Source organism: Hibiscus syriacus, unplaced genomic scaffold (assembly GCF_006381635.1).
Source record: "Hibiscus syriacus cultivar Baekdansim isolate YM2019G1 unplaced genomic scaffold, ASM638163v2 tig00110602_pilon, whole genome shotgun sequence".
In the NCBI taxonomy this organism is placed as follows: Eukaryota; Viridiplantae; Streptophyta; class Magnoliopsida; order Malvales; family Malvaceae; genus Hibiscus; species Hibiscus syriacus.
The window spans coordinates 1,748,245-1,759,293 of NW_024062798.1; the positions used below are offsets into that span (position 1 = coordinate 1,748,245).

Sequence of the window (11,049 nt, forward strand, 5' to 3'; positions counted from 1 at the left end):
ATTTGTACTATCGCATTGCGATTGTCAAGAATCGCGTTGCGATTTTGGAAACTGATTTACGATTCTGGGGATCGCGTTGCGATTTTTATTTCGCGTTGCGATTTTGTTGGTCATTTTGGCAAATCCAAAAAAAGTTGGTTAAAATCGTATATTATAAGGCATTTTTGGTCACTGAGGCGATTTTCTCTTTTATTTATTGTTTTCCCGCCCAAAAAAAACACGAAAAGGCAGGGCCTAAACGAAGCCGTTTTGTGATTTAGATCAGCAAGCAACGTTTGTTCCAACTTGAAACTCGTGTGTACATTTTCTCCCCCCCTTTTGCTCTTCGTGTCTGTCTATGCAATCAAATTGTTGATTCTATTGTTTCACAGTTAATTCTTCATCAATGGCGGCAGGAGTCCCATTCCCGAACTACTACACCAAAACCCAACGCATCGTCTTCTTAATAGACTTAAACCCACTTCTCCTTCTCCAGGATCCAAATCCTTACCTCAAATCCCTCATTTCTTCCTCCAAAAACACTCCTCTCTTTCCCTCCTCTTTCCTCTTCTCTCTTCTCTTTCAAACCCTTCTTTTCCTCTCTCTCCCCTCTCCTTTCCTCCTCTAAGCTCCCGTTTCCTTCCCTTTCTCTCTCATTCAACCGCCCGGATTCCACCTTCGACTCCCTCATCGATTTCCTCACTTCTATCCCCACCACAATTGACGGAGCTTCCTTTCCTTTGTGCCCTTCTCGGGCTTCGAATATCGCCGCCTCCTTGCGCCAGCCCGTTCATGACTACGTCTGGGACCCGCTGATCGCCGATCCGGTGGCCGGTGCGCTTTCTGAATCTGATGAGTTCCTTTTGATTAGGTCTAATTTGGTGGTTCTGTTGTCTCTGGTTTATAGGGAGTTGAATTGGCTACGTGAATTCTTCGATGTGGGAATAGGTAATGAATGTTTGAATGATTTGGGTGGTTTTGTCAAAGAGTTTTGTGGGGTTTGGTTTTTTGGAGAGTGAGATTAGGAGTTTAGGGTGGGGATTTCTTTCTTCGGATTCTATTGTTTTGGGTTCTGCTGTTGTTCCTTTTGGTTTGATTTATCCTAATATTGCTTTTTCGTCAAGCATTTTTCATGCCGACGCATCTGGTAGAAGGAATGCGCAATTAAGTCTTGAGATATTAGATGCCAATGGGAAGCCATTAGAATGTAAGTGCTGTGAGCTTGAGTTTGTTGATTTCGAAAACTGTTCGTGTAATCAACAATCGAGAGCTGATAACCATAGGAATAGCTCCTTGTTGGATCAGTGGTTGGATGGAGTAACGAAAGTACATGTTAGAGCGCTGAGGAGGTATGTTGAGTGTGTGAAATTAGAGGGTCGCTTATTGAATCCGATCATCGTTTGTGAATCCTTGAGAAAATCTAGGAAAGTTATAAAAAATGATTTGGGTGAGTTTTATGCTGATAGAGTTCTTCAAATACTTGCAAGGGATATGGGTGAATCATTGGTGAGAAAACCTGTTGTGATTTGGCAAATCTTCTTGAGTTTTCTTTATAGGGAAGGTTACTGGGCATTGGTATCTCTTTCAGATGGTGATTCCAGTTTACATGGCGGAATCCTTAAGCCATTCACTGTTTTTTCAGCTATGCTTTATATAATTGGCGATGAGTTCTGCCCCTACAAGAAGTTTGTAGAATATGGTAAGGTGGATTCAGCTGCATATGTTGCAAAAGGAGATGATAAAACTTGCAAGCTTCATGTTGATTCAAACAATGCTATCGGGTTTTCCGATTCTCAATTTCAGTCCTCACTTTCCCACAAGTTTTCTGCAAAAAGGAAGAAGGACAAAAAGAAGTTGCCCTTGCCTGATGTCCTTACTTGGAGCGCCTTCTGTGAAGCAGCAGCTGAACATTTGGAAATGGATTTAGAAGCAAGTTACTTTTTTAGGAACCGTAACTCGAAGTTATTAAAATTTCTGAAATGCTGGATGAAGCAGGTTCAAAAACGTAGTCCGATGAGCTTTGAGATACCAGATACTGCCATGCCAGATCGGGATGCTACAGAAGGAACCAATCATAGACCAATTGAGATGCCTCAAGATAGTGAACAAATGGCATCTTATTCCGCGTCGTCTGGAGAAGGTTTCTCAAGAGAGTTAGATGAAGCTGGTAATGATTTTTGTTCAGGATCTTCGGAAAATTTCTTCAGTAGTCTCCCTAATAAAATTAAACAAGGGCTAGAATCTGGAGAAGTGGAATTAGGGTCATTTGCAGAACGGCTTGTACGTTCATCTATTTATTGGTTGTGTCAAAAACATGAGACGACAGTGGTTTCTGAAAGTCAAAGTCAAACCTCTCTGGTGAACACTAGTGATGCTTGTGCTAGCAAAGTTGTTGTTGAACTAATTGGACTTCTATTGAGGGAGCCTAAGGACTTGGCTGCTATGCACAAAAGGAAGGATCCATCTTCTCAGGCATTGGATTCAAGGTCTACTGGATCTGCTTCAGCTAGTGTAGTTAGAGAGTATCCTTTTTTACTCCCCCTCATATCCATAAAATTCACTATTTATGTGTTTCACTTACGACAGTTTCCTTTTTCTTTGATTCAATGCTTGACAATGATTCTTTTTTTGCTCTTAGAAAGTGAGCAATTGGGTCTAAGCTCCACACATTTCCTTAATAAGAACTAAGAAATGAATTGCAGATTTTCTTCCGAATGGAGATTCTTCAGTCGGAACTTGGTGCAATTCTCCAGGAACCTATGAAGCAGAAATTTGTAAAACAAATTTGCTCGCTATTGGAGTCTATTCAGTGCCATCTTGAGGGCGGTTTTTTCGGCGATTGGAGGCTTGACAAGTATGTGGAGAAAATCATAAAGAGCAGGTACATATCACATTGCTCCGACCCTTCATTTTTCGTTTTAGTACTCGTGTCTCTCACCAGTGTCCAGGCAGTACATATTTGGACAGGATTAAGGGAAAACCCTGATGCTAAACAAATTATTAGTTTCTAGAGAAGTTCTATGTATTACTGTTAAGTAAATAAATTTTGGAACAATTCATTTCAGGTATTACCTCTCGATTGGAGATGTTGTCAATCGAATCTATATGAAGATGGATCTGTTGCTGTTTGATGATGAGGATGAATTGCCTAATCATGTACTAAACAGCGAGGACAGTAACCGATCCTGGAAAGAGAAACCTGAGGAAGATGTACATTCCAGAAGTCATGAACCAGTTTCAATAGAAGAGGAGTGCCCCCAACTGCAGAAACACGATAACAAAAGAAGTCCCCTAGTAATGAGGACCGAGGAGCATGAACTGAAACTGATTCAGGCTGAGGAGAGGAGGGAGAGGGCACGACGCTTCTCATCTTTCACGAGTTGGAAGCCAGATTTGCAGAGAGTTTGGGCTCCAAAGCAGCTGAATGCAATGAAACGCAAGTCCGATAATCTTCGAAAACTATCAAAAAGGAAAAAATGTTGCAAGGCAAGCTATGACACGGTATGTGAGACTCCAATGACAGAAAAGAAGCGGTCAAGCCCCTACAAGAACGCCATTGATGATGAAGAAGATCATAGAGATAGCAGACCTCACTCTGACGGTCCTGTCTCAAAGGTGTTATTCCAAGATGAAATGTAATAAGAATTATGGTTTCCTTCCAGCAGCTTACATAATACGGCGAAGGATGCTGAGCCCCTCGAAAGGAAGCCACTTGCTGCCATGAATACACTATTTATTTAACATTGCATAATTTAACCAGACCGGTTTAATCTTAATCACTCTCTGATTGTTTGTGAAGTAGTTATATAACTTTTATTGATTGTCATTAACTGTTCATATGGTTAATTTCATGTTAACTTACAGCCTTAAACGTTAAATAAGGTGTCTATTCCCCCCCTCCCCCACTCCAGAAGAGGAAAAAGAGTTCCATTTTATATATTTTCATAGGCCCAAACTTCTCTCATTTTGTGTAGTTAAAGCTAGCATTTGAAAAGCCAACATTTGCTAATGAGAGCCATCACTCGTTGCCGACATTTCTCATCTGCCAAGCAACTAAAAGACTTAGTTTCATCATCATCAACCCCAAAACCTGAATTTCTTCAGCCCATTCTCAGCGAAGATTTATGCGGTGAAATATTGAACCAATACCCAGATATCAGAACATTGAAAAAACTCCATTCCAAGATATTCAGTGATCGGCATCTTCGTTTCAACCCATCTATAGCCATCAAATTGATGAGTGCCTATGCAGCTTGCGGAGATTCAGCAGTTGCACGCCACATATTCGATGAAATGACCGAAAAGAACATTGTTTTCTTTAACGTCATGATAAGAAGCTATGTAGGCAACGGTTGCTATCACGATGCTCTTCTTATGTTCAAAGAAGTATCTAGCCATGGTTTGCGCCCTGATCACTATACTTACCCTTGTGTCTTAAAGGCATGTTCTAGGTCAGATAATTTGCGGGTGGGTTTGCAAATCCATAGTGACGTGGTTAAAGTTGGTCTTGACTTGAATCTTTTTATAGGGAATGGGCTGATTGCTATGTATTCCAAGTGTAGATGTTTGGTCCAAGCGCGGTGAGCTTTTGATGTGATGCCGATTAGAGATGTTGTTTCTTGGAATTCAATGGTTTCTGGAAGAATGAATGCTTTGATCAAGCATTGGATGTTTGTAGGGAAATGAAGTTATTGAGGATAAAACCCGATGCTGGGACTATGTCCAGCCTATTACCAGCAGTGACCAACACTTCCTTGTTAAAGAAATATTTTTGAAGTTGGCTCGAAAAAGCGTTGTTTCTTGGAATGTGATGATTTCGATTTTTGTGAACAATTCATTGTCAAGTGAAGCCGTTGATTTGTATTCACAGATGGAGGCATATGGTATTGAACCGGATTCTTTTACCATTGCTAGTATCCTTCCTGCTTGTGGTGATCTTTCGGCTATTTTTCTTGGTAGACGAATTCATGAATATATCAATAGGAAGAAACTCCTTCCGAATTTGGCACTGGAGAATGCACTAATTGACATGTATGCAAAGTGTGGATGCTTAAAAGAAGTGAAGGCGGTGTTCGATCAGATGAAGTTTCGGGATATTGTGTCATGGACTTCTATGATCTCAGCTTATGGGATGAGTGGCCAAGGTGACAAAGCTATGTCCCTTTTCTCTAAAATGCAAAACTCGGGTCTGACTCCGGATTCTATTGCATTCGTGTCGGTTCTTTCGGCTTGTAGCCATGCAGGGTTACTGGACCAAGGTTGGCATTTCTTTAACTTGATGACAGACCAACGTAAAATTCGTCCAAGGGTAGAGCATTTTGCTTGTATGGTTGATTTATTTGGACGTTCCGGGCAAGTAGAAGAAGCCTATAATTTCATCAGAAAGATGCCAATTGAACCTACTGACAGGATATGGGGAACTTTGTTGGGTGCCTGTTGGATGCATTCTAACATGAATATCGGACTCCTTGCTGCTGATCATCTTTTCCGATTAGCACCCGAGCCTTCCGGATATTATGTCTTGTTATCAAACATATATGCGAAGGCTGGTAGATGGGAAGATGTTACAACTGTTAGATCAATCATGAAGAGCAAAGGGATCAAGAAAATGGCTGGTGCTAGCAATACCGAGATCGACAATCAGGTTTATACTTTTCTTGCCAGTGATCAGTCACATCCACAGTCGAGGGAAATCTACAAGAAGTTAGATTTTCTGGTGGGGAAAATGAAAGAGTCTGGTTATGTCCCGGAAACTCAGTCCGCACTTCATGATGTTGAAGAGGAAGATAAGGAAGGCCATCTGGCTGTTCACAGTGAGAAGTTGGCTATTGTCTTAGCCATTCTAAATACGAAACCCGGGACACCTATTCGAATCACCAAGAATCTCCGTATCTGCGGCAATTGCCATGTCGCTGCTAAGCTCATTTCGCAAATTACCAAACGCGAGATCATAGTCAGGGATACGTATCGGTTTCACCATTTCCAGTACGGTGTTTGCTCGTGTGGAGATTACTGGTGAATCGATTTCGGAAAACTGCTCCCGAATTCACATTATACCGGAATATATGCAACAGAAAGACCAGCTGTCTATCATATAATCGGATTCGGCAGGGCGTGGTTGTATGTCGGTCTCGATACTACCAAATGCCGGTGCAATGATCGTACCGGGAAGTCTTCAGACCATTTTGATCATCTTATAAGTGACCAGGCACAATGTCTGTTTGTCTGGAGAGGTAAGGTGGTATCATATATTGCTTCATTTAGCTTACAAAAGCTGGTCATGGTTTATGCTTAGTTATTCACTGGTATTGTTACCTTGATACATGTGCTTGTAAGTTTCTTCTGTTTGATTAAAAAAATAACATTTTTGGAGCATATCAAGAGTTATGTTAAAGAAATTAAAGTTGAGTGAAGAAATTATTTTATGAAAAAAAAATCCCTTTAAAGAAATTATTCTAGGAAATACGTTGATGGTGTAACCTTACTGTGATCCGGAGGAAATCAGCGGTTGCAAAAACCATTCGCCCGGTTGGATGCTGAGCGGCTATAAGAACGACACGTGTCTCGAAATCCCCAATGAGGAAGTCCAACGTGGCAAGCGCCAAATTTCGCCGATCCGGTGGATATGATGACGTGGATGAATAATAATAAATGCAGAAATTAAGGATTTGATTGGTTGTCCGTTGCCCCTTACTTGCGTCCACTCATCGCCTCCTCACACTTTCCCATATTTTGAGTTTCCCTTTCCTTTCAATTACCAAAATACCCACCCCCTTCCTTACTTAGCTATTATGTTTGTTTTGTTTTGTTTTGTTTTGTTTTTGTTCATATCTAAGGTATGATGTTATACACCACGTGACTTCCAAAATACAAAATATAAATTTGTCGATTGATTTTTATTTTAATATATCTTAAAACATTTCAATAAGATATTAAGAATTTCAGTTGTAAATTATTCTAGTGAAATATGTTTATTGCCTTATGAAATAGTATTTGTGATCATAATTTAATAATTACTTTTAATTGTGATATTAATAAGTCTGATTAAATTTAATAATTAATTCCTTATATTTTAAAATCAATAATTTTTTTATTAAATTGTTAAATCCCATATTATTGTAAAAATTATTTGAATACTATTTGACTAAATAAAATTAAAATGATTGTTTTCTCATAATATCACCTTAATAAAATAAACTTTTTTTAATTCTCATATTTGCGGTTACAATAACTTGCATCAATGTTACCGAGAGTTGATACAAGTAGGTAGAATTTAAGAATTTAAATTTATAAAGTTAAATTCGAATTTTATTATTATCATTTTTAATGAATAATCTTTAAATTTTTATGTAAATATTAATTAATTCTTATATATGGCTTGTCTTAAATTGGAGGAATCACCTCCGACTTAAAATTCTTTTTACTAAAAAAATAATTTACACGAATCGAACACCATTGGGGATTAGCTTTGACTGTTAGCATGAAGCAGGGTGTTTTAAACAAGTCCACAGATTCTAAAGGGCACGCCAACAAATAATTGAGGTCTCAGAGCGTTAACCGACCCACGACTCCATAAAATTGCAGCCCCATCTCGTCCTTCGTTTTCTTCTCGCCGTGTCCCTATTCTGGGAACTTTGTTTTAAGGTTCTAAGCGTCCCATAATCAAAGTTTAGCTTCTCGCAGCTGTGTTTCTTCTTCTTTCCATGTCGGTAGGCTTATCCACCGCCTTAGCTCCTAAACCCTTCCGTCCACTCGCATCCTCACACCACGCGCCGAAGCCAACCCCAATTCTCCACCCTTCACTAAAGCCAACATGCGGAGCTCGAAGGAAGAGGAGCTTCACCGTTCGATTTGTGGCCGAGAAAGAAGAACAGAAGCAGACTGCGCCTAATGTTCCCCAGATCATAGAACAAGGATCCGATGATGTCATCGACCGTCAGATCTTGATACCGGCGCGTGTGACTGAGAAGTTAGCCAGGAAGAGATCCGAGAGGTTTACTTACCTCGTCGCTGCCGTTATGTCCAGTTTTGGGATCACTTCCATGTCTGTCATGGCCGTTTATTACAGGTTTTGGTGGCAAATGGAGGTTCGTTTCATCGTTTGTTCCCCTCTTTTCACCATTCTTTTTCAAAATTTATCTCCGTTCTGACAGTACGAACAATATCTGAAATTGGGAATTTTTTTTTTTCTAAAAGGGAGGAGAAGTGCCTCTTTCTGAAATGTTTGGTACATTTACTTTATCAGTCGGTGCCGCTGTAAGTTCGATTCCGTTCATTGACGTATATTTGATTGCGTGTTTGAATGTTAATTCGAGTGTTGAATCGGAAACTGGGTATTGTTTTATTTTCAGGTGGGCATGGAGTTCTGGGCTAGATGGGCTCACCGAGCTCTCTGGCATGCTTCATTGTGGCACATGCACGAGGTATTTTACGAAATTTTAATTTCTCATGTAATTTTGATATATCATATTGAAACTTGTTTGTGAATCTTGTGTTCGTCGCCGGTTATAATTATGCAGTCTCACCATCGACCGAGAGAAGGAGCGTTCGAGCTAAACGACGTGTTCGCCGTAATCAACGCAGTCCCGGCAATCGCACTTCTGTCTTATGGTTTCTTCAACAAAGGCCTTGTTCCTGGTCTATGTTTCGGTGCTGTAAGTTTCTAGCCTCCTTAATTATATAGTCTTGTTTTTTTGTACTGATTTCGACGAATTCGATGAGCAGGGGCTCGGCATTACAGTATTCGGAATGGCGTACATGTTCGTGCACGACGGTCTCGTCCACAAGAGGTTCCCCGTAGGGCCGATCGCCAACGTGCCTTACTTCAGGAAGGTTGCTGCGGCTCACCAGGTTAATAATATAAACTGCAGTTCTTGCACATTTGGTGTTTATCTTCTTCTCTAACTGTGTCCAATGGCCTTGGTTTGTTTTTTCAGCTCCACCATTCAGAAAAATTCAACGGTGTCCCCTATGGGTTGTTTCTGGGGCCTAAGGTGATTTATTGCCTTTCAACAACTTTTTTTTTTTTAAATTTAACTATCGATTAATTCGGATCAGATATTGTAGATGTTCATTTATGGGGATTCTCGAACTTAATTAGTTTCATTTACAATGTCCAAATTCAAACTCTCGATCTTAATTTGTTTTATTTACGATGTCTGGATTCAAACTTCAACCTTCTAGTTGTTAGTAATATTTTGTTTGATATGAACTGGTGTGTGAATGCAAATGCAGGAACTAGAGGAGGTGGGAGGACTTGAAGAACTGGAGAAAGAGATCAATAGGAGAATCAAATCAAGCAAAGCGTCGTGATTATATTAAATGTATAATCATTTAGAGTTTATAGTCGTTTGAAAATTAATATTTGTTTTTGGTAATTTAATATTTTTAAGAATTAGTATAATCATTTTTCATTTCATTAGTCACTTAGAAATTAAATTAGTTGAAACTTATTTTTTTAGGAATTTAATTGTTTTAAATATGCTTAAAAATTTATAATAAAAACTACTTGATGGGTTTTTTAAAAAAAAAAATTATATATAGAAAATGATAAGCTCTTCATCACTTAATAAAGAATGTATTAATTTATTTTGGTATATTTTTTTTCCTTCTAAATTTCATTAGAAACTTCAAATCGAAAAATTAATTCAAAGTTAGATTTTTTTAATATTTCTATTTTGATAAATTAAATTTTGTTTTGATATAACTTCACTTTTTATTAAAATGTCTAGATAATAATGCTTTATGTAAAATTAAAATTGACTTTAATTTAGATCGATTTACTTCAAGTTTTGAATCAAGGGTAAATTATTATATTCGACTCTATATAAGATCTTAGATTAAATAAATTAATTTGAATAACGGGGCTCAGATCAAATTTACTAGGTATAGAAAGACATGTATTCATTTTGAGAGATTGACAGATTGGTGGGATCATACATTTCATTTGAGGCAGATAAACGGAATCTGAGGATCTCCGTCGCGTCTCCACCTCCGTTCTACTCTCCTCTCGGTTCTCTGCTCATTTCCTTTTCAATCATGTGCGAAGGCTCAATGAATTGGAGAAATCTCTTTGGGTGCACTGTGGGTCAATGATTGGAATACTTTCCACTTAGGGTTCATGATGGCGCGACTGTTGTTCAACCTCCTCCAGAGGTTCTGGAATATGGAATTTCCGAATGAAAACTCTCGCTCGTGGGTCAATTTCTTGGCGCAGATCCCAGATTTGCAGCTATGCAACGAATTGTGGAAAACCTATGGAAAACCTATGGAAGAAAGCCTTAGCTGGAAAAAACTTAAGGTAAGCTATGTTGGCAACAATCTCTATGTTTTCTCATTTTCTTCTGAATCAGATAGGGACTGGGTACTAGAAAACGGGCCTTGGCATATCCTTAACAAGCCCTTGTTTCTCAGGCCCGTTTTGGTTAATCTCTACAATGTTCACCTAGAATTATTTTCCCGTGCTGGCTTAAGTTACATTGCAAGTACCATTGGTATTCCTATCTCCATGGACTCTGTAACAACTGCTAAGTCTCACCTTGAATATGCTAAAGTTTGCATAGAAATAGGGGTGACTGACGATATACCTAAATTCATCGATATAGTCCTAAATAATGGTAAAACATTTTCAGTTGTAGTCGAGATACCCTGGTTGCCACCTCGATATAGGTCCTGTAACATTTTTGGGCATTCTGATAAAGCTTGTAAGGAACTAAAAAACCAAGCTCCTGTAAAGACTCAAACTTGGAGGAAAAAGGGGAAGTACCTCCAAAAGTTGCTGAGGTTGAGTCTTCTGTTGGGGATATCGAACTTCTACAAGAAAATTTTTTCCTCTTCAACAGGACTCCATGGAAAAAAAAACAACAATGATGAAGTCTCTGAAACAATCAGTAAAGAGGCTGAAGTGGAATCAAACTCTTGCAGTGGAGATACCATCTTGTTCTGATCCCAATGCTCCTCACATTATTGAAAAAGATGACAACTCTCTGGCTGTTAATAAGAAAGGAAGGGGTAAGCCGACTAAGGACAAACATAATGCTTCTTTAGCTGCTTCTTCCAACCGGTTTGAAG

At 39.0% G+C, this 11,049-nt stretch overlaps 2 protein-coding genes and 1 pseudogene across 4 annotated transcripts; all 3 read left to right on the forward strand.

The window, feature by feature from the left end:
- Positions 1–332: 332 nt before the first annotated feature.
- LOC120135204 lies at positions 333–3,781 on the forward strand. Its single transcript, XM_039151518.1, has 3 exons — positions 333–2,501; positions 2,669–2,860; positions 3,045–3,781. Exons 1-3 carry the CDS (start codon positions 943–945, stop codon positions 3,616–3,618), a joined length of 2,325 nt encoding a protein of 774 aa, XP_039007449.1. The 5' UTR covers positions 333–942; the 3' UTR covers positions 3,619–3,781.
- A 159-nt stretch (positions 3,782–3,940) lies between these two features.
- On the forward strand, positions 3,941–6,194 carry LOC120135206 (annotated as a pseudogene).
- A 1,318-nt stretch (positions 6,195–7,512) lies between these two features.
- LOC120135207 (beta-carotene hydroxylase 2, chloroplastic-like) lies at positions 7,513–9,295 on the forward strand. Of its 3 annotated transcripts, none has more exons than XM_039151519.1 (7): positions 7,513–8,066; positions 8,173–8,235; positions 8,331–8,402; positions 8,499–8,633; positions 8,704–8,829; positions 8,916–8,972; positions 9,214–9,295. In XM_039151519.1, exons 1-7 carry the CDS (start codon positions 7,683–7,685, stop codon positions 9,289–9,291), a joined length of 915 nt encoding a protein of 304 aa, XP_039007450.1. In that variant the 5' UTR covers positions 7,513–7,682; the 3' UTR covers positions 9,292–9,295. The 3 variants fall into 3 exon arrangements, with proteins under 3 accessions (XP_039007450.1, XP_039007451.1, XP_039007452.1); XM_039151520.1 differs by having other exon boundaries at positions 8,176–8,235; XM_039151521.1 differs by lacking the exon at positions 8,916–8,972.
- The last annotated feature ends 1,754 nt before the right edge of the window (positions 9,296–11,049 follow it).

Excerpts from the sequence above, each read along its gene's own strand:
- LOC120135204 (XM_039151518.1), top strand. The coding sequence starts at position 943 with ATGATTTGGGTGGTTTTGTCAAAGAGTTTTGTGGGGTTTGGTTTTTTG. Across the intron at positions 2,502-2,668 it reads TCAGCTAGTGTAGTTAGAGA|AAATGAATTGCAGATTTTCT; the intron begins GTATCCTTTTTT and ends ATAAGAACTAAG. Across the intron at positions 2,861-3,044 it reads GAGAAAATCATAAAGAGCAG|GTATTACCTCTCGATTGGAG; the intron begins GTACATATCACA and ends AATTCATTTCAG.
- LOC120135207 (XM_039151519.1), top strand. The coding sequence starts at position 7,683 with ATGTCGGTAGGCTTATCCACCGCCTTAGCTCCTAAACCCTTCCGTCCA. Across the intron at positions 8,634-8,703 it reads CTGGTCTATGTTTCGGTGCT|GGGCTCGGCATTACAGTATT; the intron begins GTAAGTTTCTAG and ends TTCGATGAGCAG. Across the intron at positions 8,973-9,213 it reads GGTTGTTTCTGGGGCCTAAG|GAACTAGAGGAGGTGGGAGG; the intron begins GTGATTTATTGC and ends ATGCAAATGCAG.